This window comes from Python bivittatus, unplaced genomic scaffold (genome assembly GCF_059951505.1).
Source record: "Python bivittatus isolate LINGU-HERP-01145 unplaced genomic scaffold, Pbiv_v1 ctg000080_np1212, whole genome shotgun sequence".
Taxonomy (NCBI): Eukaryota; Metazoa; Chordata; class Lepidosauria; order Squamata; family Pythonidae; genus Python; species Python bivittatus.
The window spans coordinates 51,523,845-51,550,542 of NW_028277035.1; the positions used below are offsets into that span (position 1 = coordinate 51,523,845).

General features: G+C 38.7%; 2 protein-coding genes across 2 annotated transcripts in view; one reads left to right on the plus strand and one right to left on the minus strand.

Annotated features, from left to right (window-relative positions):
- The window catches only part of STAB1 (stabilin 1), a 111,304-nt gene extending 107,803 nt beyond the window's left edge, over positions 1 to 3,501 (plus strand). Inside the window, exon 69 of the mRNA XM_088134052.1 lies at positions 2,801 to 3,501. Within this exon, the coding sequence (XP_087990178.1) occupies positions 2,801 to 2,854 (54 nt within the window). The 3' untranslated portion in view covers positions 2,855 to 3,501. The remainder of the gene's footprint in view (positions 1 to 2,800) is intronic.
- Positions 3,502 to 3,724: 223 nt separating this feature from the next.
- Positions 3,725 to 26,698, minus strand: part of NT5DC2 (5'-nucleotidase domain containing 2) — a 34,821-nt gene continuing 11,847 nt past the window's right edge. Inside the window, exons 5-14 of the mRNA XM_088134071.1 lie at positions 26,279 to 26,372; positions 20,326 to 20,454; positions 18,646 to 18,706; positions 17,743 to 17,845; positions 16,474 to 16,575; positions 14,966 to 15,047; positions 11,906 to 11,992; positions 9,778 to 9,918; positions 9,472 to 9,536; positions 3,725 to 7,163 (exon numbers count right to left, since the gene is read on the minus strand). Of these exons, the coding sequence (XP_087990197.1) occupies positions 6,902 to 7,163; positions 9,472 to 9,536; positions 9,778 to 9,918; positions 11,906 to 11,992; positions 14,966 to 15,047; positions 16,474 to 16,575; positions 17,743 to 17,845; positions 18,646 to 18,706; positions 20,326 to 20,454; positions 26,279 to 26,372 (1,126 nt within the window). The 3' untranslated portion in view covers positions 3,725 to 6,901. The remainder of the gene's footprint in view (positions 7,164 to 9,471; positions 9,537 to 9,777; positions 9,919 to 11,905; positions 11,993 to 14,965; positions 15,048 to 16,473; positions 16,576 to 17,742; positions 17,846 to 18,645; positions 18,707 to 20,325; positions 20,455 to 26,278; positions 26,373 to 26,698) is intronic.

Sequence of the window (26,698 nt, forward strand, 5' to 3'; positions counted from 1 at the left end):
CCTCATTTCCATGGCCCACCTACCACCATGCATGGGCACTGATAATGCTGATAGATCCAGTCCCTGACCCATCTGGGCCAAACTTTGTGCATGTAAGATATATATTTGTGTGTTTCTGCATGTGTACACACACCCAATTATACAGTGGGGCAAAAAAGTATTTAGTCAGCCACCAATTGTGCAAGTTCTCCCACTTAAAAAGATGAGAGAGGCCTGTAATTTTCATCATAGGTATACCTCAACTATGAGAGACAAAATGGGGGGAAAAATCCAGAAAATCACATTGTCTGATTTTTAAAGAATTTATTTGCAAATCATGGTGGAAAATAAGTCTTTGGTCACCTACAAACAAGCAAGATGTCTGGCTCTCACAGACCTGTAACTACTTCTTTAAGAGGCTCCTCTGTCCTCCACTCATTACCTGTAGTAATGGCACCTGTTTGACCTTGTTATCAGTATAAAAGACACCTGTCCACAACCTCAAACAGTCACACTCCAAACTCCACTATGGCCAAGACCAAAGAGCTGTCGAAGGACACCAGAAACAAAATTGTAGACCTGCACCAGGCTGGGAAGACTGAATCTGCAATAGGCAAGCAGCTTGGTGTGAAGAAATCAACTGTGGGAGCAATAATTAGAAAATGGAAGACATACAAGACCACTGATAATCTCCCTCGATCTGGGGCTCCATGCAAGATCTCACCCCGTGGGGTCAAAATGATCACAAGAATGGTGAGCAAAAATCCCAGAACCACACGGGGGGACCTAGTGAACGACCTGCAGAAAGCTGGGACCAAAGTAACAAAGGCTACCATCAGTAACACACTATGCTGCCAGGGACTCAAATCCTGCAGTGCCAGACGTTTCCCCCTGCTTAAGCCAGGACATGTCTGGGCCTGTCTGAAGTTTGCTAGAGAGCATTTGGATGATCCAGAAGAGGATTGGGAGAATGTCATATGGTCAGATGAAACCAAAGTAGAACGTTTTGGTCTAAACTCAACTTGTTGTGTTTGGAGGAGAGAGAATGCTGAGTTGCATCCAAAGAACACCATACCTACTGTGAAGCATGGGAGTGGAAACATCATGCTTTGGGGCTGTTTTTCTGCAAAGGGACCAGGACGACTGATCCGTGTAAAGGAAAGAATGAATGGGGCCATGTATCGTGAGATTTTGAGTGAACACCTCCTTGCATCAGCAAGGGCATTGAAGATGAAACGTGGCTGGGTCTTTCAGCATGACAATGATCCCAAACACACTGCCCGGGCAATGAAGGAGTGGCTTCGTAAGAAGCATTTCAAGGTCCTGGAGTGGCCTAGCCAGTCTCCAGATCTCAACCCCATGGAAAACCTTTGGAGGGAGTTGAAAGTCTGTGTTGCCCAGCGACAGCCCCAAAACATCACTGCTCTAGAGGAGATCTGCATGGAGGAATGGGCCAAAATACCAGCAACAGTGTGTGAAAACCTTGTGAAGACTTACAGAAAACGTTTGACCTCTGTCATTGCCCACAAAGGATATATACCAAAGTATTGAGATGAACTTTTGATATTGACCAAATACTTATTTTCCACCATGATTTGCAAATAAATTCTTTAAAAATCAGACTCTGATTTTCTGGATTTTTTTCCCCATTTTGTCTCTCATAGTTGAGGTATACCTAGGATGAAAATTAGAGGCCTCTCTCATCTTTTTAAGTGGGAGAACTTGCACAATTGGCTGACTAAATACTTTTTTGCCCCACTGTATCAACCGTAGAAGGAGGTATATGCTATACCCCAGAAGGTTGCAAAAAACCCCACGGTGATGGCAAAGGATTTGCAGGCTACCCTTGCATTGTTTGATGTCACTATTCGTGAGTCCATCATAAAGAAAACATGGAACAAGTGTGGCTGAATGGAAGGATGTAGATTTCCAAAGACCACTAAATAATTCAGCAGGCAACTGGAACTATGTTTTGTGGACATCTGAGCTCAAAATAAGCTTTTGGGCATTAATGAGGAACATTATATTTGGAGAAAATGAAACACTGCATTCCAACAAAAGAACTTCATCTCAACTATTTGGCATGGTCATGAGAGTATCAGGGTTTGGAGCAGCTTTGCAGCCTCACAGTCCAGACAGCTCGCAATCTTTGAGGGAATGATGGATTTTGGGTTGTACCAGAGAATTCTACAGGAGAATGTCAAGGTTCCCATCAGTGAGCTAATGCCTAAATGAACATGGGCCATGTAGTATTACAGTGCTAAACACATGGAATTCTACTACAGAATGGCTGAACCAGCAGAATCTTCATGCTTTGGATGGGCTGAGCCAAAGGCCTAACCTTAACTCGATTAAAATGTGGCATGACCAGAAGTGAGCAGTTCATACAAACAGCTCAAAAGCATCAATGTGTTGAAACAGTTTGGTAAAGAGAAGTGGTGATGTGTGAAATGGAACAACAGGTACAGCAAACATTTCATTGAAGTCCCTGCCACTAACAGAGGCTCTACCAGTGACTAATTCTAAAGCTTCACATATAATAAAGACAACAAATGCTGGTTTAATGTACTCAGCAAAGACATGACACACTACCCTGTTGTGCGTGTTGTCTGTTGAATTAGAACCTTTTGATCTATTAATCTATTCTTAGATGAAGCTTTGATCAGTCTGTGTCACAATATTGCAGGATTACAGTTCTAAAGTGTTCACAAAGTTTCTCTTGCACTGCAGTTGTTCATTTATTTAAACTACAACATGATAGGTCTGAATACCAATATGAAATTTATTTGATTAACTGACCATTCTTGTACTTTGGTTTCAGGACACTCTCCACAGAGAAAATTTTGTCGATACTGAAGACATTCTTGGACAATAATGATGTACTGCAATACAAACTGGAAAAAATATTCCAGAAGTTTTGATATTTTGAAGAAACATTTTATATACCTCAACTCTATTCTTTTTAAAGTTATGGGAAGGAATTATGATCCAAAGAGCTATCAGCATTTGCAGTCACATGAAGAATTTCCAATCTTTTGCTTAGAATTCATTCTCTCATATTATATTGTATTGCTTCTTTTTAGCAACCTTCAGGAATAAGTTCTGAGTATAACTGTAATAAGAATGGAAAGAACTTGAAAACATACGTAGCATGCACAGAATCCTTTGGCTTCTGTCCATGAAACTTCAAGCATCTACTTACAAATGACTCATGAATGTGTTTTTAAATGTATACTGTGAGGAACCCTGAGTGGACCAATGAAATTTTTGTTCAGAGTTAATGATTGGCTAAATTTACTCTGAAACTGCACTATTCAACTTTCTTTTGATATATATTTTTTATCTGCTAATGAAAGATTGTCAAAAACTGTTACTCGTAAACAGCACATATTTGTAATCCTCCTGAATTATAATGCACTGTAATGTTTGTAAAAGAGACCTCGCAAGCAAGTCTTAAGTTTTTCACTATTAGGTAATATGATTACTTCAACAAGCTACCAGTAAAGATGCCAATTATCTGTATTTGCCTTATAATTAGTATTGATTCTTCTCCCTTCCCCATGAAAAAGACTGAAATATATTAAGATTAGGATTATTCCATAATGAAAACAATGTATTATTTTTGTAAAAAATAAATGGTGTTATATCTAGTAACAAAACGCAGCAATATCTTCCCCTTACAACAAAGACTGTCACTCCTATGTCATGTACTTGATGAACACTCCGTTTAGACCAAGTATTGGAAATTATTCTTGGACACACATTTCTGGAGAAGTTAAACACAATACATTATTTTATTTTGTGGACTCATGAATCAGAATTAACAATTGTACCCAATTCTGGGGAAAAAAAGTATCAAATTATAACACACGTTTTTAAAAAAATCATCTTTCCAAGCCATCTAGATTTTACAGAACAGCCTACTTTTAAAGGTAAGAGACACTGTCTCTATAGTACCAAACACACTTTAGGAAGTTAATTGGCATTTTAATGATTTCACATTTAAAACAGAAACAAGTTGGGCTCATAGGTATTTAAAAATGGCAGCTATTTTTCAGGGAAACGTTTAGCCAAAGCTACAATATTGCACCATTCTCGTATCCCTGCTTCTTTGATCTACTCCGATGCCTCTTTCATGATGCAGCTTCCACCTTCTGCTCTCTCTCCTTTCAGAGGCAATATCTGGATGTAGAAGTGGTTCATCAATGAAATATTTCACATGGATTGGCAAAGCTAAGAAACTGTTCCAGAGCGAAGGGACAGGTATCTCCAGAGGAGGTTCCAGAAATTCACCCCTAGTCATGGCAACATCTATGATCTTTCCCAATATAACAGTTTTCTGTAGAACAGATACTTGCAGAGAATCATCATAAACATTCCTATTTTGCATACATAACTATGGCAAATTAGGAATGTATGCTTATGCACATTGTGGTTCTTTCCACTGAAGTGAGAGTTCAAGGTGCAGAAGTCCTAAGTTGCATAACCTTTTGGTGGCTCAAGATCAGAAATTAGGTTGTTTTTTTTAAGTTAAACTGCTTCAATTATAATCTGGTTCCTAACTCAAAACAACAGGAAATTAAGTCTTCAATTTTTAGCAATAATGGTCAGTAAGAGATGCCACGAGTTTATAAAAATTGACCCCTAGGGGTCAATTTCCCCATGGAGGTCTCCAAGTTGGTTTGAGGGATGGCAGAAGAGGAAATCTGAACAAAGGGATGAGTAGCTCCAACATAAATAGCCAAAAGCATCCTTAGATTAGCAACCTGTCAGTCTTAACATGATCCATGTGCTACAAGGTGATGCAATCTTAGTCATAATTAAACAAGAGGAAACTTAAACTTCTCAGAAGTATGTATGCACCAGGCCAGGAATGACAAAGTGATTTTTTGTTTGTTTCCTCTAAACTTCCTGAATCTAATGGCCATAATGACATGGCAGTCCTGGAAACAGATGTGACTACTTTAATGAGTTGTGCACAGGAACTGCATTGGTGTTCCCACATGTGCTGAAGTGCCTCTTCTGAATTGAACCTGAAGCACTGTACAGCCCTAACAGAAATGTTATTACTCCTAAAATAGTGTTTTTTTAATTGAGTGTGAGCTCACTTATTAGATAATGCTTCAACTCTTTGACATAAAATACATATAAAAATACTGTGAAGGAGTACAGTATACAACATCTGGTTTCCTGCTTGTAATCATCTTGCATCTAGCATCCAGGAGACCACACAATGTCACCCTAGCATGACATCACAAATTACAAACATAGTGACTACTCAGAAAGATTTCTTTGGTATCTTGTTAGAATGTTCAAGCTTTATTCAATTCCTTGAAAACCGTCTCTAGCAAGAAACTGAATAGTTCTAACAACAATCTGAGTAGCTTCAGCCAGTCATTCATTATTTCATTTATAGGTATAACTTGCATTGCAGCAGCATTACAGAATCTAACAAACAAAACCCAACCCACAACAGCTTGACCTTAATACAAAAAGTTTCCTAAACCAGCCTTAAATGAGAATCTTCAACAGAAGGACATTCTGTACTTAATAAGTATTTCTGATGTCTGACTCTAATGCAATGATGGTCCTGTCTGGCAATAGTTCATGATGAAATGCAGAAAAATTACAGAGGCCCACAACATTGAGATCTAATCCTTTTATAGGATAAAAAAGAACATCTTGAACTAAGTTCAGAAGGTCACAGTAAGTCCATGCTAATTCTGCTGCACAGAATAATGTAGTTTTGATGATTCACCATTTGTAAGAGACCACTATTTTTGTACTGAGCTAAAGCCTCTGACTTGTCTTCTAATGGCAGTTTTACCTCTTACTTACTGATATGAGGGCTGCCTGTGACAGAACAGGGGAAAAATCCTTTCCATTACAAGGTTACGTAATGGCTCTAGCAATTACTATTTTAATCTTTTATTATCCTAGTCATGCATACAGTAACTAGAGGTCAATTAATATGCTAGGTTAATCTGTAACATCTATTTGTGCTTAGATGTCTAAAAATTATTAATATAAATGCAGTAGGTAAATTAGTATCGTAAGAAATAGGTTATTCAATTAAAGATAACTTATTCATATACATGAAAAACTGTTTTTTTGTATACTAAGTAGGACTGATTTAATACATTGTCCGGTAAACTCAGCATCTAGTGATGGCTTGAATTTGTAAATGAGCATTACAAACTTAATGTCACATCAACTGTTGTTATTATCATACAGTAAATCTGAGTGAGGTCAGTTCGTACATGAATGAATGAGTGTGGTTTAATGGCATTTCTGTTTTATATAGTACTGTACCATGCTCAGTTCTTTAGAAATACCACCAGTTAGAATCTTTAAATTTGTAATAGAATGTGAACTGATTGGTGAAATGAATAGGAACTATTTAAACTTCCATCTCATGTACTGTACAGCTGATGTAGCAAGGATTCTTATGGAGGCTGAATTTCAAATGTGTGTTGTTCTAAAAAGGAAATAGATCTATAATCTCTCTGCCAGCATTACTATAGTCCAACCAAAGTTCATCTAAATGTAGAACCCTTCTGAGCAGATAAAGACAGCTGTGTAGCACATACAAATTCTTAAAATATTAGTTGCTGCTCCTCATGTTTCCTAAGAGCTATAGACTAGAGTCTGAAGGTGGAATCTGTACATAGGAGAAACTAAGTTACAGACACAAAATTTAAAACTTATTCTTAGAGAATAACCACGTATGGTTAGGATATTTTACCATCAGGATTTCAGATATAAAATTTATGCCAACTTTCCATTCATTTATCTCAGGTACCCTTCTAGTAGGAAGTGCTGAGAAGAGAAGTACAACAATGGTCACATGGTAGCAGCGGGCTCCTCAAAAACACCACCAACAAAAAAAGGTATGATTTTACTATGCATATCATAATCCCTTTTATCGAATATGCACCATTTCTTCTAAGAATGGAGTCTTCATGCAACCTGTGCAGAGCTGATCCATCCAGAGGGGAGCTTCATGCTGTAGAGGCGTTCGACGAGGATAAAAGGTAAAATTCACATCATAATTCAGTAGGCAACTGATGGATGCCATGTAAATATCAGAAAAACGAATCAGTCTTCGAGAAAAGTAGGTTGGATTGTGGAAGGTTCGAAAGATGCTACCAAACTGGGGGTTAAACAGATTCTTTGCAAGTGACCTGAAAGGAAAGAAGTTGGTATAATGGAATTATATAGAAACCCTGGGAGAGGAAGAGAAAAGAATACAGCACATTTACTAATATTATGGAAGCATTCAATCATGGGCCACCTCATTCTGCTATCCCAGGAAGACAAGAAAGGTGTATCCTAAATGTTTACAGTCTGCCACTTCCATCCCAAGTGCCTGAATTTGTTTTTCTTTCCGTCTGTCTTGGAAAACACTTTGCTTTTCCTTCAGAGCCGCAAGGAAAGAAAAAGGCAGGACAAGAGTAAAGAGAGATGAAGGAGCTTTTAAAAAGTGAAGCATAAAGACATTCAAGAATGATGAGAGAAAACACGATCCTGGAGAAAGCAAGCAAACAAACATCAGTTGTGAGGGAAAGTAAAACCAAAGAGTAAACGGCAAATCTTCATCAAGGGCAAACATGAGAAATCCAGAAGTTCCAACCCTGGGCGATAGTTTTGTCTTACCTACCTTGGAAAGAAAGATATGGTTAACTCATCACTGGAGGCCAAACTGCTCCAAAGCAGAATTTAAAAGTTTGGCCAACCATGTTGGTGTTAATTTAAGGGAGCAGCAGGCATCCTTTTTTAACCTGTGTCTTTTACTTCTTCAGATAATATGACTGAAGACTTGTTATGAAATGGTTGTCTGTATGTCGACAAGCGTATTCAAAAGCAGCAAACTGATTGATAGATTGATTACATTCATAAAACTGACTGTGCACAATTTGTGATTCTGAGTGGAGTATGGTGAAAAAACAAAACCAAAGCCAATACAGTAAAATACAATCCACACATAGCGGAGGCTGAATATAGCAAACACTTATTCTCACACAGAAGTGGCTCATCTAACATTGTGTCAGAGAAAAGACAGGGCTTTACAGCTCTGTGGAATGATAACAAGGTCAGGGCCACCGAAAGCTCAGGGGAAAACTTGCTCCAAAGGCAACAGAGAAGACACATCTAGATACCATTAGATGGCACTGCCTCAAAGAACGGATCTGGAGCATGCCCACCCTGTGTAACCATGTGGGATGGGCATAAGTAAACAGGAAATAGGAAGTCCCAGAAAAAACAGAGGCTTGGGCCATGTAGGGTTTTACAGATGATAACCAGTACTCTGCCAGGAACCAGTGTAGCTTGTGGAATATAACTTTGGCGTATTGAAGTGTGTCCACCACTACCTGCGCCACTGCATTCTGGACTAGCTGCAACTTCCAGATGGTCCAAAGGCAGCCCCAGGTAGAGCGCTTTGCAGAAATCCAGGAGGTAACTAAGGCGTGAAGGGCCTCCTGAACCAGAAATAGGACCAACTGATGCATAAATGGAGTTGTATGAAGATCCCTTTAGTTATTCATTCATTCTTTAATTAATTAATTTATTTATAAGATTTATATGGTCTCCCATCTTAAATAACTCTGGGTGGCTCACAATAACAATAAAACCAATAACTATAAAACAATCATGAAACAATAAAATAGAAAACAATGAAACAAAAACCCTGCATCTTAATTGTCCCCTTGGGATTCCCCACAGCAAACTCCAGTTACCCTCATGCCATACTTTCTATCTCTTCTATGAATGCCACTATGAGCGCACTATGATTATGAGTGCCACGTGGTCCTCAAGCAGGATCCATGAGCTCAGGGTGACTCCCAATTCTGAGTGGGGGAGTACAGCCCTACCTAGAACCAGAGATGGAAAATTGCCAAATCCAGATCCTGGGGGCCCAAAAGATTAAAGCCCCTCAGTCTTGCTAGAGTTAAATTGAAGCCTATTCTTCCATATCTAGGCCCCCACAGCCTCCAGATACTGGAAAAGAACTAAGACAGCATTGCTTGGTCAAATTGTTCATATTGGGCCATGAGAATTTCCACAACATAAAAATATTTTGCAAGGCACAACCTGTTCCAAATTAAGAAGTTGTAGTAGTATGTTACTTAAAACAGAAAAGTATGTTTGCAATTTGTAAAGTGTATGTTTTAAATCATTGTTAGAATATTTCATAAAGAAAACAAATCATGATCAAGGTTTGATAGCCAGTTTGATACACTTGAGAGCCAGTTTGGTCTAGTGCTTAAGGCACCAGCCTAGAAAGCAGAAGACTCTGAGTTCTAGTCCCACCTTAAGCATGAAAGTCAGCTGGGTGACTTTGGGCCAGTCATTCTCTCTCAGACCAACTCACAGGGTTGTTGTTGTGGGGAAAATAGGAGGAGGAAGGAGTATTAGGAATGTTTGCTACCTTGAGTTATTTATAAAAAAAAAAATAATAAAGGTGGGATAAAAAAAAAAAAGATAGCTCACCTAATTTCCTGTCGCTCTTTCATCCACTCTAAAAGGACTTGCTTGGATTCTGCATCTTGATACATCTAAAATAAAACAAAACAAAATTAAAGCTAAAGACCAATGACTGAACATGCTGTTTCTAAAGATGAGCTTTCTGTCAGGAAAAATACACACTCAAATATTTACAGGTGATATTTCAGTCTCCAAAGAATACAATATAACCAAAAAACCATATCCGGGAACTGTGCTTAATCTAGCTGAAGGAAATGACAACCCGGCCGGTGATGTGTGCATTACTGCTTATTCCAGCCTACTCTATTTTACCTGCATTCTCTCCAGAAGTCCTGTAAGAGCTTGCTGCCAGGTCAAAGAGTGCATATATTGCTCTGTATTAATGATTCGTATTTCTGTTTCTAATTCTGGAACAATGGCACCCGTCCTCCAACCATGACGCAGCATGAGATCCTTAAAAAGAAGAAGAGAAAGGCAGTGGAGTGACTTACTGACTTAGGATCCTGTGATACAGCTTTACAAAAGAAGCCCTCAATAGCTTGTTTATATGCAGCTTCCCTTGCAGAATGATGCACATCAAGATCATGAAGGGAAAAAAAGACGCATTTCCATCCAGTCTACAAAAATACCTCTGTCCACTCATTTGGGGCATTTCTTTCTTGTCCAACACAATCAGAAAGATAACTGTTTATACATCTGTTGCGATGTGAATACAACTCTGAAGGACAGTAAGGGTTTTGCTGTTTGCCTAAGTTACTACACTGGTTTAGTATGATAATCATATAGCAAATTTGGACTTTGAACCCGGAATGACCCTCCAGGGTAGGAGTGCATTGGCCCTGATACTTTAAAAAATTAAAAGCAAAAACAATCATGTCTATTCCTCAAGAATTGCAAAAATGAGATGCTTCCTCCTTTTTCATTTAATCCTCTTTCCCTCCCCATTTTTGTAATTTAAAGAGAAAAAGCCCTAATAATGCACAATGTTTAAAAGCTTTACTATTCCTTGAGAAGTTCTTAAAAGCAGAAAACAATATGGTGGAAGGGCGATTGCAGCTTAGTAGTATTAACAGAATGTTCTGCAGAAATGCCTGATGTTTTCTGGTCCTATTTATAAAACAGCATCAAAAGAAAATTAGTTAAGCAGGCACAATAATGAAATAAGTTTGCAGAAAAGGGTGTCTGTGGCCAAACAGATCTTGCCTATCCTGGCATTTCAAGTGGTTCGCATCCCAAGGCCTGTTTTTTTTTTCCTTGTGTGATGAGAGAAAATATGTCTTGCCCAAATGAAATCAAAGTTGTTTCCATAAAACACAATGCATGCCAAAAATTATGACACCAAATATACTAGCAAAGAAGCCAATGTTATCACTGACTAAGAAATTAAATAAAGTAGTACTCTGAAGAGATTTCATAACAGTGGCTTCAGTCCCAAGAAGGAAGTGTAGCTAGCTGGGGAAACCACTTGCATGACATGAACACAGCAGCCTGAAGAGTCAAGCAGCAGCTGGAGCCCTTCAGATCTACATGTATGATCCAGTAATGATGGTCCCATATGGTTCAGTCAGGTGCAAGCTCACAAAAGATCAAGTCTCACTGGATCCAGTGGAACTCATTTCTGATTGAACAAGCATAGCTGTGGGCTGCACATTACAAATGACCACTGCAGCACAGATCCATACTCTTCCTGGGCTTAAAAGCATACTGTATGTTCAAAACACTGAGGTTCTAGTTCCAAAACTCAGTTAATGGTGAACTGCTTGTGCACCTGGCTTTTTCCTATTTTCTTTTTCAACTGCAGCATCTTTCATTTACATACCCTCCACCTGACCTCCCAAAATTAAAAATAACAATAAAGAATGCTGTGGTACTGCTATGATAAGAGATGAGAGTTGGATACCAGAACAAAGTATCTCATTTCCACACTGTACACTGAATTGTCTGTAAATCATCTTTCCGTTTATATACGAGGATGAATTGTGGTACAGGGTTAATTAGGGGAGAAATGATTGTCTTTTCAGATAAAATTAAGTTTTGTAAATCAGATAGACAGACAAATAAATAACATAGTTTTAGTATGGTTTTAAAATAAAAAAGTTGTTACAAACATGTGGGTTAAGGAAAAAAACTTTTTTTTAAAAAAAAGGTGTTACTTATGGGCTTGAGATGGGAAAGGTATTCAAAAGAACACAACCTAGGCAAATAAATCTTTTAAACTCTATTTTGCTGTTTTAGAGTTGGTTTAAAAAGAACTGAGTAATGTGATTTAATGTGTTATGAACACTGCAAAATCACAAGCCCTAAGGCTTGGATATTTTCCATAATATATCTTAACACAAACAATACTGATTAATTCAATGAATACAAAACCAGCCTTCTGTGTCTCTGTAGCAGGCACAGAACATTAAGTGACACTGACGTCAGCCGATGCAGGACTTACTGCAAGGTCACTGTACAAATGGTCACCAAAATAAAGGACCTTGGACCCACGCCAGCCTGTTAGCCGCAGAAAATCAAACAGATTGCCCTGAAATGTAGAAAGAAAAAAAAAGTGACAATAAACCAAATATCCAGTTCCTCTTCTGCAAGGGAAAACATTGCATGCTTGGCTTGAAAAGGTCAAGAAAAGACGTCTCTTAGCACTTTGATTTTTCACAGAGCAAAGGAAAAATATTTCTTCATCATGAGCTGCGTATTTAAAAATGGCTACAGATAGAGGCTTAAGGAGTTCTCACGGGAACTTGAGTCAAATCAGAGAAAAAGTGAATTCCTTAAAGCCAGACTTATAATCCTATAATTTCTACAAATGATTAACTTACTGTATTTTTTTCTTACACACACACACACACAAACTTAGATTTCAGTCCCATTATCCCAGTGATCTGAAGATTTTAACCTGTTGACTTCCACATCGGAGTCTTGTATACAGGCAATTAGGAACAAATGTAAGGATACAGGCCAAAATAATTTCCAAACTGAAAATCTTCTGCACATGTATACAGGTAGTCCTTGAGTTTTGACTGCAATTTGGACCAGGATTGCCATCACTAAGCAATGAGGTCATCAGGTGTGATGTCATGTGATCGCATCACTTAGCGACAGCAATCCAGACAGTCCCACTTGTTGTCGTAACCCAAGTTGTGTGAGTTGTTAAGTGGGAAATGAAGGGAGTCCCAGGTAAGGAATGTGGTGGTGCTGGGGGGTGGGGGAGGCCTTAGGAGGCCTGGCACAGGCTGCACGCAAGTCAGGGGTGGGGGTGCTCAGTGCGGCGTGAACTCAGAAAGGCTGGGGAATGAGGGAATGCAGTGCATGTGATCACAGGGAGGCTGGGGAAAGAGGGTGCGGGGTGTGTGTGTGTGTGTGTGTGCAATCACAGGGAGGCCAAGGAAAGAGAGTGCAAGGTGTGTGCAATCACATGGAGGCCATGGAAAGAGGGTGCAGGATACATGCATGAGTATGTGCGATTGCAGGGAGGTCAGAGAAAGAGGGCACTGGGTCCATGTGTATGTGTGTGTGATCACAGGGAGACCATGGAAAGAGGGCACGGGGGTGCATGCATGCGTGTGTGTGAGCATAGGGAGGCCAAGGAAAGCAGGTGCAGGGTGCATGTGATTGCAGGGAGGCCGTGGAAAGAGAGTGTGGGTTGTGTGCATCTGTGTGTGTGATTGCAGGGAGGCTGAGGAAGGGTGCAGGATGGGTACAATTGCAGGGAGGCCATGGAGAGGGCATGGGGGTGTGCGAGTGAAGGGAAGAAGGAGAGCATGGTGCATGTGAGAGAAGAAAGGTGGGGGGCTTCCCACTTACTTTACTGGGGGGAAGCCGGCAGGAAGGTTGCAAATGGTGACCATGTGATTGCAGGGTGCTTGGCAACTGGTTGTAAGTACAAATGGGTTCCAAGTACAGTGGTACCTCGGGTCACGAACACTTCTGTTCATGACCAATTCGGGTCACGAACAGCTCCGTTTGCAAAATTTTGCCTCCGTTCGCAAACGCCGGATTGGGTGACGAACAGGATCCGCGGCCATTTTCCCTCCCGTGACACGTGGTTGCGGCTTCCTGTAGGGAGGGGGACTCTCCCTCCAAGCAATAACCGCCTCCCCACCCGCCTTCCTGTCCTCCACGCCAGAAGTCGCGTCAAGCAAGGTTAGCGTTCTCTCTCTTCATACTGTATTTTGTTTCATATTTTTGCAGTTTTTTAAAAAAACAACATATGGTTCAGAACGGATTAACCGTAATTACATTGAACCTTATGGGAAAATTTGATTCGGGTCGCGACCAATTTGGGTCGCGACCAGAGTCGCGGAACGAATTAAGTTCGTGAACCGAGGTACCACTGTACTCAGATCGCAATCATGTGACCGTGGGGGTGCTGGGATGGCCGCAACTTTGAGGACTGGTCGTACTGGTACTGACCACTCCTTTTTCAGCACCACTGTAACTTCAAATGGTTGCTGAACAAATGGTTGTAACTCAAGGACTACCTGTAAGATTACATGTGCTATGAATCCATAAAGTAGTTTCTGTTTTCCCAGCCTCATTCCCAGAACATTCCATTAGCAAATACACCATTTGTTCATATTTTGCCTTTATTATATATCTGAATAAAGTTATAGTCATTTGCCTGGATCCGACACAAGCTTCCCATGGAAAGAGGGTCCTCAGCCATGGAGGGCTTCTGATCTAATGAGATTCCACTAACAGAAGTCAAAGAAGGCAACTTTTGTTAATTAGCCCTCTCTGAATCCCGTGCTGTCCAAAACCTTGTTTCAGAGTTGGAGACTCTTTGCAAAAGAGATGATTATAATGGAAATTTAGATGGACTTCCCCATTTCTTTCACTGATGGAAAATTCTGAGCATATCTCTATTAATGTGGGTGACTCTTGCCGGCTGAATAAAAGCAGGATCCAAACCCCTGTTTAATCAGCGTAACACCACTATGCCCAAAATTAGATTCTTTGTTTCAGCAATAAAATGTTCTCAGGGCTTGGTTTAAACGAGTGTTCTATCTCAGAATCAGTCTTGAAGTTTATGGGCTCCCTAAAGTGGATTACTAACAAATTTTCACTATCATCGTCCAGGGAATAACAATCTTCTCACCCCTTCTCAGGATTATACTAATTCCTGGGGGAGAGAAAATGGGAAACAAACTACCTAGCCTACGAAGAGAACATAAAACAACACTTTCTTTTTGAGGGAAAACAATGGAGACTGAATAATTTTAAAATAAAGGGGGTGGACATGAATGAGAAGAACAGTTGACTGTCTAGCATAGACCACACATGCTTAGCTTTTGTCGTATCTGTATCTCAGATGTTCAAATTGGGAGATGCTAACAATTTAAAAGAAAGAACACATGGAATAAAGTAGAACATTCAGCTGTGAGAAAGGAAAGCAACCGAGATTATTTTTCATGGTTGCCCTCATATTTGAAGTTAACTCCAGAAAGTCAACATTACTAAATACACCATGAAGTAAAGAGGAATTACTAACTAATTTTACCTGTTTATAGATTTTCCCCTTTTCCAGTTTGTTTATTTTGTCCCAGTGAAGAGAACCTTCCTCATCCATTTTTCTGAAAGGTCTTCAAAAAGTCAAAACATTGAAATTATAGGCTTCATTACAAAAATGTTATAAGAAAAGCTTTTAAACTGCAAATGAAAAGAGTTTCAAGTGCATGACTTTAGCTAATAAAAATAATACATAAAATAGAATAAAAATAGAATGGAAAGACTTGTACTGAGTTTATTACCAGATAAACTAAATTGCTGAAAATGTGTTAATAAAAGCAACATTAGGAAAGCTGAGGCCAATTTATATATTATTGTACATACCTTACATCCCCGTCTTCTACCCCCTGGAGCTTGCTCCAAACCAGTGTTTCTCAACCTTAGCAACTTAAGATGTGTGGCCTTCAACTCCCAGAATTCATCTTACACTTGCTGAGATTGAGAAACATTGCACTAAACTGTACTGTGAATGGTGGTTTCTTGCCATTTTGAGACAGGAAACCCACAGAGTAAGCACAAACCTAAACTGTTGTCAAAAAGAAGAAAAAACAACTTCACCACCCAAAACTCAGGAAAAACAAAAATCAAACAAACCTGAGAATCCCAGCTCTGATGATGTGCATAAATAGCTTTACCCAATTTATGTTTTCATCCCACTGCTGCAATACTTGACTGTCGTTAACTGAATCCCACAGTTGTGAGGCAAGGCAACTTCCTGCCGGCTTCCCACAACCAAAGTCAGTGGGGAAGCTGGCCTGAAACATTTTGGAAGTGAATCAAACTCAAAACAGTTCTTGAACAGTTTTCTTTCAAGCTTGAAACACTTCCCCAGTGGGCCAAATGGCCCATTTTGTGTGCAAAACAGCAGTTCCACACTCAAAGGAATATTTCGTGAAATTTCACTCTTGAAATGTTTTGCATATCTTTGCACAATTTAAATTTCTGAAAAAGTAGGTACTGTATATATTAATTTCCATTTTTAAGGAGTTAATGACTACACACACACACACACCCATCTATCCCAAAAGAAAGAATTAAGAAGTAGGCATATGAATGAATGACAGCCAGAATAGCTTTGAGTTTTCTGTAGATAAACTTTTCCATTCAATGTTTATCGTTATACAGAGTAATAAAGACCAAACATTCCTTCACACAAGGCTTAAAAACAATTTCATATGTTTACATGTAATGTGGAAGACAGTTTTAGCAAAAGAAGTATGAGGTGACCTGGCCAGATTTTGATTATACAGAATAACTTAGCACCTACCCCTGTAAAATCGTATCAGTTGCAAAATTAATTCCTCCCACCCACACATGGTGTTAGGATAGGTGACCATGACATGGCATCATGATATGGTACATTTTGGGACCTATTCTGTTTTAGATGCAGCTAATTATGCATAGCAGAAAAGAAGAGAATATGGATTTGCCATTTTGATGGGAGTTGTATTATTATGCGTGGATCATATCTAAGTAACATAAAACAATCAATACACTTACTTTCTTTTATCAGTAAAGAAACTGGGCTTATCTGCTTGCACAATGACCATGTCAAAAAGGTCCTGCCAGTTTTTGCCAACCATGTATTTCATCCCTTTATCACTATAGACAAAACAGAGGAAAAAAATGTAAGTAACTTCAATGTTCATTTCCTTAAGCAAAAAACTAGCTACTCTCAGAGTTCCTTCACACAGCATTTCTGATTATACGAGTCATTTAGTACACAGACCAAGGAGCGCAGTTCCTAGCCAGCTTTGATAGTTTGTGAGAACATGTGGCTTTTCATCCACTTGGGGACTGGTTAAGAATGGCTTCTTGGCTCCTGTGTAAGCGCTTGGAAAGAGCAAGCCTTGTTCCCAGATATTTCTTAGGCAAAGTTCAGTGAAAAGCCTCCTTCTTTCTCCTGGATTAGAGCAAAAATGAATCACTGCTAGTGAATTTTTATCATGCAGCCAGGATTTGCTATCAATCCCTCAATTAGAAGCAGTGACTAACATGCATTTTTCGCATTATGTATACAGAGGCCATCAACAGCACTGAGACTCTTGTAGGAATTACTTCAGCAGTGCCCTTAGCAGCCAATTTGTGGGATTACAGACAACTGAGGAATGCAGGTACTCAACAAATACAAAGTCACTTTTGTATTTGATGCATGAGTCACTTGCCCTATCACCAAATAAAATAAAGAATAGTTTTTATGGCTCCAAACACTTTGGTCCAATAACATTTACTGATAACAGCATGAATGCACATATCATGTTTTATATTTCTCAACTGTTTTATTTTACAATCATTCCAAAACCTCTAAAGATGTGTGATCACATCACCTTATGAGAAGTAGGACAGCTAGATATTCCATAATATCAGAGGCCTAAGAATCTCCTAGACTGACAACAATTCTCTCCAGTTCTTTTTTTTTTTTTAATATGACACTTTAATTAAGAGAGAGGGAAGGCTAAATGGGAAATGGAAAACACACAGAGATCTTCTATTTCCCCACATGGCCTTAGTGTGCTACAGAGCTGAGTGTTTGGGAAGTAAAGGATTCTACCTTATCATTTTTAAAGTATATCTTTACAATTGTAAGAATTAGACTTGAAGACAGGATTGCATGAAAATTTATAACAGTATTAATAGGTCACCAAATCTTATGATGCTATAATGATAAGCTGTCTTTACTTGAACATTTTCAGTCCTCATATTTATCTCTTTATATCTGCACAGCACAGATCATTTCATCAAGATGAATGCATGCAAGTTAATACTTACACAAAACTAAAAGGACTGTTTGTGATGAGAAAGAGTTTTTTATTGTTGTTAACCAATCTGTTTAAGACAGCATATGTTTCATCTCCATGAAGAATATATTTTTCTGCAAGAAACAGGTGAAGCTCAGTATAATATAAACATTTGTATATTGCAATGGAAAAAGATATAATTTAGTTACATTTCACCTGGTGATCTGAAATAATTAATTTACAGAAGGTATGAGAGTTCTCCAGAGAAGGAAGAAAGGATAGGACCAAGATTTCTTCCCCTCCTTAAACCTCTGCCCTCAACTCACATCTCATTGGCTAAATAGAAAGTGACAATTATGCAATGTTTCCGCATGGATAAAGCAATGGTGGGCAGGGTAAGAATGAAATTTCAGTCACTGACGTAATCTAGATTCCAAAGCACTATATGTGGGATGAGGCCATCCATCTCTTGGACTAGATTTGGTTGCTCACATCCGATCTGAAGCATAGGCAGGGATCCAGTGGGTGCAGGGCCTTTCTAATCTTCAATGTCCAAACCAATTGTGGTTAAAAAATATTACCCACATAGTCATTGGATGACTTTTTTTTAGCACATAGATTGTGGTGGTGCAGTAATTCTGACGTTAGGGAGAGAAGAAACCCTCCTTTCTCTGACTTATGTAACTCTTTTTGGAAAGGTGTTAACAAGTCAAATGGTTACATGGAGGCATCTTTGTGACCACATGTCCACATGATAATGAGTATATACAGAAAGGAAGAATGTTGTTGTTTTGGTTCTACCTCTTGCTGGGATACCGATCTGGGTAGTTAACCACAAGACAATCTGCCTAAAGGTTCACCACCCTGATCTAAAATCATTACATGCCAGTGCTCATTATTATTCACAATGTTTAAAAGTTAGGCCTTCACTGACCCATGTCCTTTTCAATCCATTTGTACATCATTCCTTTCACATGGACATCTTTAATGGCATCCTAAAATAGGAAAGAGTAATGAGGTATTAGTTTTAAAACCTAGTGTTGCATGTTGATACAACACTACCAAAAAGACCAGTCCAACAAGACTTTGAGAAACAGTACAGAGGATTTGTGATTAGACACTAGACCTGGTCTGCACTAGATCTTTAAGATAGTTCAGTGAATTTATAGGCTTTGTGCGGTCAGCTGGTGAGACAAAACCTCAGATAATGAACTCTTTCCATTATGTCACTAAAGAGACAAAGGTATTAGTTTGATAACTAGCTAGATGCCAAAAAAATTCAGTTTGCAGAACCAGGTTTTCCTGCAGCAATGGCTTTGCTTTATTGAGTCAATACATCATTAGCAAGCAAATTAACCAGCAAAAGCACAAAATACAACTTCTCCTGTAGCCATGAAAGTAATTCCTTATGCCTTACTTCATCAAGTTGTACCACTCTGCTTTCTGAGAGATCAGATGTTCAGAAAACCTCTAAAACCAACACTCCATTCACTGACAATATAAATGCTTTTATTTCTGAAAGAGTAGAAACCCAATCTCTTGGTTCACAATATAAGCCAAAGGCCAGGTAGACTATAGTAGTTTTGCAGAGGTGCAGTTCTGGGAGACTAAGAATATTGCATAGGGGCAGCAACGAAAGATATACAAATACCAGTTTCACCTCTGCACAGATTCAGGCAGCTAGTGTCCAATGGGACAAGAGAGAAATGAGGTAGCATTAGGCAAATATCATCATTCCACTGCTTCTTCCAGGATAGTTTCTCTAACACAAAATGTGGAGTGTTAACTTGGGACCCAAACTCAGGTACCTCCCCTAATTGGGAAGGGATTATAGCTCAATGATGTGCTGCAGGCTTCATACACATAAGGTGCCAGGTATAATCCCTGAAGGTGTGGAAAGAGGTACCAGTGATCAAAGAAAATAGTGGTCTTAAATCTGTTGTTATCACCCCACAGATTGGAAGATCAGTATCATAGCATTACAATTTTAAAAACATCTATTTTAAAACATTCAATATTTTGTTTTTACATCCACATCACACAAAAACCATGCAAAGATGCCCGTGGCCTGAAAAAACTGTGGATCCCAGCCATAGCTTTTAAAGGTTAAGGTCAGTTGTACAACCCCAAACTATTTATGCAGCTAATGGGAATCCATATACCAACTGACATCACTAGACTAGTGATGTTTTAATCTAGTTTATTCGATTGTATTACACAGCATACTGGAATAGGATTGACAGTAACAAGGCTTGCTAGCAAATGGAACAAACAATCCTCTAAAGTTACTTTTTTCTACAGAAAAATATCTTAGGTAAAGCCTTCAAAAATATAGTTGCCACATTAACAGAAAAGCAAAACAGAAAACTTTCTAGAAGTAATTTTGATTCTGAGTATAATTCTTAAATTAAATATGATTTCTGTAAGCACTGCCGTTATGTAAGAGGTCATGCATTATATTTCATGCCAATTTTTATAAAAAGCTGTGTTTTTCTTAATAACTGTTATCAAGTGTATACATTATACCTGATGTTTACATAAAGCAAAATGCACATCAGATACAGAAAACCTGAACTGATTATTTTCCCTTATGTTCTAGAAGAGTTATACTTACGCTGACGTCCTTGAAAAGATGAACTTGGTCGTACTCAATATTATGAGTCATGAAATAGTCAGTCACTGATGAAAGTAGGGTCATTTCAGGAAGAGAAAAGATGTCCATAAATTGTTTAATCGATGGACCCTACTCAGAAGAAAAAAAAATATTATCACTATAAAAAACAGATGTTGAATTGTGGACTGGACAACAGAACATATTGCTATTGAAGATAATGCTCTCCCATGGAAATGAGTGAATGAATACCACATAGCCTTTTCCAGCTGAACAAAAGATACCCTGGCTTTCTTGTTCAGTTAGAATCAGCCCCTGTGGCATTCCACTCATAAGTAACAATTTAAATAAGCTATGCTTTTAAAAGACTCAGAAAATTAGATAACACAAGTATGAGATGCTTTTGATTATACAATACTGTATACTTAACACAAGTTTTTCTATTACAATTAAAAAATACTTTCAAAACTCTTTTTCGTTCCAGCAGGACCAAGGACTAATCTAAAGAAAATGTGATTTGGATCTGCTTTAGGTTGTTAGTACATTTTTTATATTGGGGGAAGGCAGAAATAGCCAAGAAATTGCACACAGATATAGCACAAAGAAGAAACCATATCAAGTTCCATGAACTAACTGCACAGAGAGCCTGGGCCATCCAAGATTTAGAGGATTAAACTATGTTGTTAATTTGAAAAAAAAAAAAAATAGTGACTTCCCGTGAGCGCCACGGTGAGCTAGATGCCCTGCGGCAGTGACAGAGATCGCGGCTGGATGTGGGATCTGGACCAGCATAACCTCTCCAGAGAAAGGAGAGACAGAGAGATAACCCACAAGCACTCTGGGCAGCTGCTCCTCATGAGTAGACCTCAGGAACTATGGTTTTGCAGTCAGCTTGAGTTGAGTGGCTGGGCATTGCGGGAATGGGGTGTGCCTGCCATTCTAATTCTAATGGCAGGCATGTCCCATCCTCGTAATGCTTTGGAAGACCTCAGAATCTTTCCAAAGGTTTTCAGAGCAGCGCTTGAATGGGGCATGCAATTTGGAGAAGTGTGAGCAGCCTCGAGAAGAAAGGGTGGTGCAGCCAGCAGCTGGCTTGCATAAGGCAGGCCAGGTGCGCCTTGTTAGCAGTGGGGGAGAACGGTGAACATCACCTGGGTGTGGCAGGGTCTGCGGAGCACAGGGTGGTGGGGCTGCCGGGGCTTTGTGCTGTGGTGTAGGGCTTGAGGTGGCACCCCTCAGCAGCAGTGCTGGTTGTGCTGGGGTTGAAGTAGTGGTGGTGGCAGCTAAAACTTCTGAAGGCCCCGGGCCTCTACTTCAGTCCCCGTGCTGCTGCCACCACCACCAAGAAATGGACACCCAAAAGGACAGAGATGGGGGGAAAGATGCAGGGGTGGGGAGTTGAAACACTCCTGCAGTCATAAGTGTGGGCGGGCTGCCAAGTGCCTGAATTTTGATCATGTGACTGCAGAGGCACTGCAATGGCCATAACTTTGGATGCCAGTCATAAGACCCTTTGTTCAGCACTGTTGTAACTTCAAACAGTCACTGAACGGATGGTCATAAGTCAAGGACTACCTGTAATAGTATAGCCAAATAAAGTGGATTTGGGGGCGTTTCCATGATTTGTTATTTTTCTTCTTATTTTCTAGGCATGTTACAAGGCTAGAGCAAGGCTTATACAGCTTTTATTTCCCACAAAAATGGTGGAAAATCTCTAGGCAAATTGGCAGTATAATCTCACAGAGATTTCTCAGGAGCAGAAAAAGGATTCAGAGCCTAGTTGTGACTCATAAGACACAGGTTTCCTACTCCTTGTCTAAATAAAACCAGAATATGAAGATTCTGTATGGAAGGAAAGAATTTCCTTGTGTAATGAGGTGATTAAAGAAACCTATATTCTTGAAGGAAAGACAATTCAAAAATTCATCTGGTTCAGTATTTTCTAGACATAAAAGAAATCAAAGTCTTTTGGCTTAAGAACATCAACTATAACTTTGAAGTTAAACAGTGGGAAATAAAAATAACTGCCAAAATTGGACTGCAACTTGGGTCAAGAACAGCAATTGTAACAATCCTGAATTACTGAAACATGATCTCTCCTTTCATCTGAGCAACAGAACCACCTGTTTTAGGCTTTTTTTTTTTTAATTAACAGGAGACAACCACAAATTGCCCTGGCTAGAGGAATGGACTGATATTCTTCCTGATGGAATATAACAGAGAGCATATTGTAATGATCTTGGAAGCAAGATCTATTCCAAAGAACATACCTTTAAGCTATTAAAACATAAACAAGTTGTTTCAGATGATTCTATGGAAGAATTTATTTGCACTGCCTTTTGCATCTCTTCCAGCAATAAACATTTTTAATGCCACAGTATGAAAGTCTAATACATTATAGCCCTCTCTGAAGTAAATTGACCAATAACTATGAGACAGCATAATATCATACATATCTAGAAAGCTCTTTACTAAATTGTAGAAAACATTTAAATGCATACAAATGTTAGTTCCCAGCCTCTTTATTCAGAGTTGAAAGCAAAGACAATTGCAATGTAAAAAAGCATGTTCCCAGGGACATTTTCTTTTTGCTATTTAAAATAATTTTAAATTATCTTATATCTAGCATTGTGCAAGAAATGAAAAACACATTTGCTATGGAATGCAGAACAAATCAGCCCCCTCAAAATATTCCACCAACCTTTGCTGCTATTTTCCTATGGAGCAAAAAAATAGCTCAACTTTTCCATGTTCCAATGAAACAAAATTCAAAACATTTTGAGCTCTGGTCAGAGAACTCAGTGAGAACTTGGAAAAAACACCTTGCATTTTTATGTTTCAGCTTCAAAGGACAAGAAAAGGTGAGGTGATAGTTCCTACTGACTTCTGTCAGCCATTCAAGTAACAGAAAAATTGACCAATGGATTTTTAAAAATTATTTTTAAACATTAAAATATAAAGCATTTTAAAATATAAAATATAAAATATAAATTAAAACATAAAGCATTGGAAACAGCACTTGAAACTAGTTAGTTAGAAATGGTATCAGAATCCAGAATTCCCTGGATACTCCATACAGAGTCTTTTCAATTGTTTAAATCAGTGTTCCTCAACCTTGGCAACGTTAAGATGTGTAGACTTCAACTCCCAGAATTCCCCAGCCAGCATGGGGAATTGCTGGCTGGGGAATTCTAGGAGTTGAACTCCACACATCTTAAAGTTGCTAAGGTTGAGAAGCACTGGTGTGCTCAGAGTCAGGCTCTTCAGCTTGACAGGAAAAACTACCAGACCAGCTAGATGAGAATTTTTAGTACATGATAGGATGAAGCTAGATGATTGTCCTGTCAATATGAGAGCACAGTTCCTTCTTACATCCTCTGTGATTTAAATCTCAAGCTTCTTTTTCCTGCCTTTCCCATGTTTAACAGATATCCTGCTTTTATGTTTCTCAGGCTGGGCTGCTGACATAACTGACATAACTGCTCTGGGAAACTCTAACTCTCTATTTGATTCCCACATTCAGCCAGCACATTAACAAGACAAAAGAACTAATGCCATCACTGTTGTATTTTTTTCCCAAACCAAAAGATGCTGCTAACTGAGAAAATAAACATACCAGTCAGCCAGCCACTCTCCCATTCCCATAGTTTTAATCTTGAGGCAGTCATTGCAAGTGCTCTGAGCTCAGAACAAACTTGGCAGTTCCAAACATATCACTTCAAGTTCCCTTGTTCTTGTTTTATGACTTTTTTGTGGGTTGCTTTTTTTCCCCAACCTTTTCCAGCCTAACCAATCCAGCTATAGATCACTCATGTTGACATTGTATAAATGCAAATGCTACTAATACAGAGTTTTTGCTTGGTTAGTTGAGCTTTGTGGGGAGGTATATGCATACTTTTACATCCTGTTATTGACCGGCTGGGCTTGGACTGGTTTGCTGGGTTTTGGGGTGTGCACTCTGAGCATGTTCTTGTAACTCATTGATGAGTTACCAGAATGTTTCTAAAATTGCTAAGCCTCTGTGATGGTTTGTGACTTTGTTGCTGAGCTTTGTGCATGATTGCTTTTTGCCTTACATTTAGGTAGCCTGTGTCTGCCTGATTCATGCTTTCTCACTTGTGCTGAAAGTCAAATCAGAGTTGTATCGGCAGATGTATATCCAGTTTGCTGATAGTTATCAAAACCTGGCTTTACATTTTCTGTTCAAATACTATGAATTGTCTGCAAATCCTTGAAGTTGTCTAAAGAGCTGGCCGAAGGAAAACGGGAGAAAAGAAATTTGGTGTTTGCAGACAATCTGTGGGTTGCATGCAGCTTAATGCAAAAACAAAGAAACTAATAAAATGTTACATCTCAGCCATTATTCTTTTCACAAAGTACATTCATATAAAACACCATACCATCCAACAATTCATATTGATTTTATAGCACACAATTTAACATTCTGTCATGATAAAATATTTGGGCAGGCAAATGTTAAAGATACTTCTTGACCAGGTTTTTATCACAAGGTTTTTATGCCTCTTTCACAGGACTTCAGAAGAGCATTTCAGATTGTCTTGCATTTGGACATCTCTATATTTTTCTATGGCTTTATCCATTCTTTTTTCCTTTCCAGGAAGAAGGGAGGGAGGGAGGGAGGGAGGGAGGGAAGGCTGCAGAGTGTATTTAATAACACCATAAGCTCTCTGTTGAGAAGTGCCCCTTATCCTGAATTCAACAGTAAATCTGGCTCTGTAAACTACAGGTATCTCTGTGTGTATACAGAACATCACATACACATTGAACCCAAAACTTGGCAGATCAGAATGCTATTTGTAAAGGGTGGATCCAGTTAAAATTAGGAGACATTCTGATGATACTGGGTAATTTCCAAGTTCAGGTTCATAGACCAAATGATCATATGCACCTACTGATAGTTCAAGGACAGCAGGAGCATGTGTTATGTTATGAAACAGTGAGAAATTAAAAAGTAACTCATCAGTCCAGCTTTAAACAAAAACAATGAGCCAGTGAAAGAGTCGACTGAATTATTTTGGATGTATTTGTTGTAAAAAGGAAAACTTCTTATGTGAAATTAAATTAAAACTGAGCTTATGTTAAAAGGAGAAAAAGAGATCATATTTGATATAGAGGAGACAGCCAGATTATTTTGACATTGACAGTAAATCCTTTGTGGTCTGTTGTCTTCCTGTTTTTCCAACCCACAACAGAACAAGGCATGTAAATAAAACTGAAACTGTTATTTTCTTCCCACTATTGAGTAGTGTCAACAAAGAATAACAGCTGTATTGATCCTTTGATACTAATGAACCTAAATGATGAAACTGGAGAAAAATGGTGTCAGCTAGACCTTGTACAGAACATAATCTGGCATCCCCCATGTTTATGGACCTTCAGTGGAAGAATCAGAGTAGAAAGACTTAATCCTAGACTGAACGCTTGAAAGCCACAATGGCACCAGAACATTTACGTGACTGTTGTATGATCATGACTACTTTCAAAAGGAATAAACAAAACACAAAGACATGGTCTTTTAGGCCAGATTTTTCATATTTACAGGGAAGCAACAATGATCTATTTATGAGGCTAGACTATTTAAGAAAAACTTTATTAAGGTTTGGGTTACAAAATGGAAAATACTCACTGTAAACAATAAATGATAGTTACTGATCTGTCTTCGTACAGATACGGGGAAATAATAACCATTACTTACTCTAGAAAAAATCAACAGGTAGAACTTCAATTTGATTTGGTGGATTTTTAAAAATTCTAGCTAAATGTGTTTGTAACTAGTACTGCTGGTACTGCTTTTCTCTATCCTAGGAATATGTCATTGACATTTTTCTTTCCTATTAAATTTCTGGTCTGGTAAGATGAATTGATGAAATTTTTCAACATTTAATTTAATTCATTTCAATCTATTAAATTCTCAGTAAAGGAGAATTTACTTTACCTTGCCATAAAAATCACTCATCTGGTATAATGGGATATGCTGGGTTCCACCATACATTTCAATAACCTCTTCATCAGGCACTGGGTTTAGCCCCCTAAAACAAGTTACAAGAATTCAGTCAGGTAGATATTAAAACGTAGTAGACACCTATATTATCTAAAATCTTGATTTTTTTTTTTTTGCTTTTTAAGAGAGTTGTATTATCAGAGTCAAAACAATCTCAAAAGAAGGCAATGGCAAATCATATATGCAGTACTGCCAAGAAAACAGCCTGTTCATGAAGTCACAAGATGTTGAGTGAGTTTGACTCAAAGGAGAATTTACCTTCATGTGCAGTGGATTTGAAGAAAAATTGTGCAAGTGAATTGATATAACTTGGCTCTTATCAAGATATTAATGAAGGCTGATAGCAATCTTTTT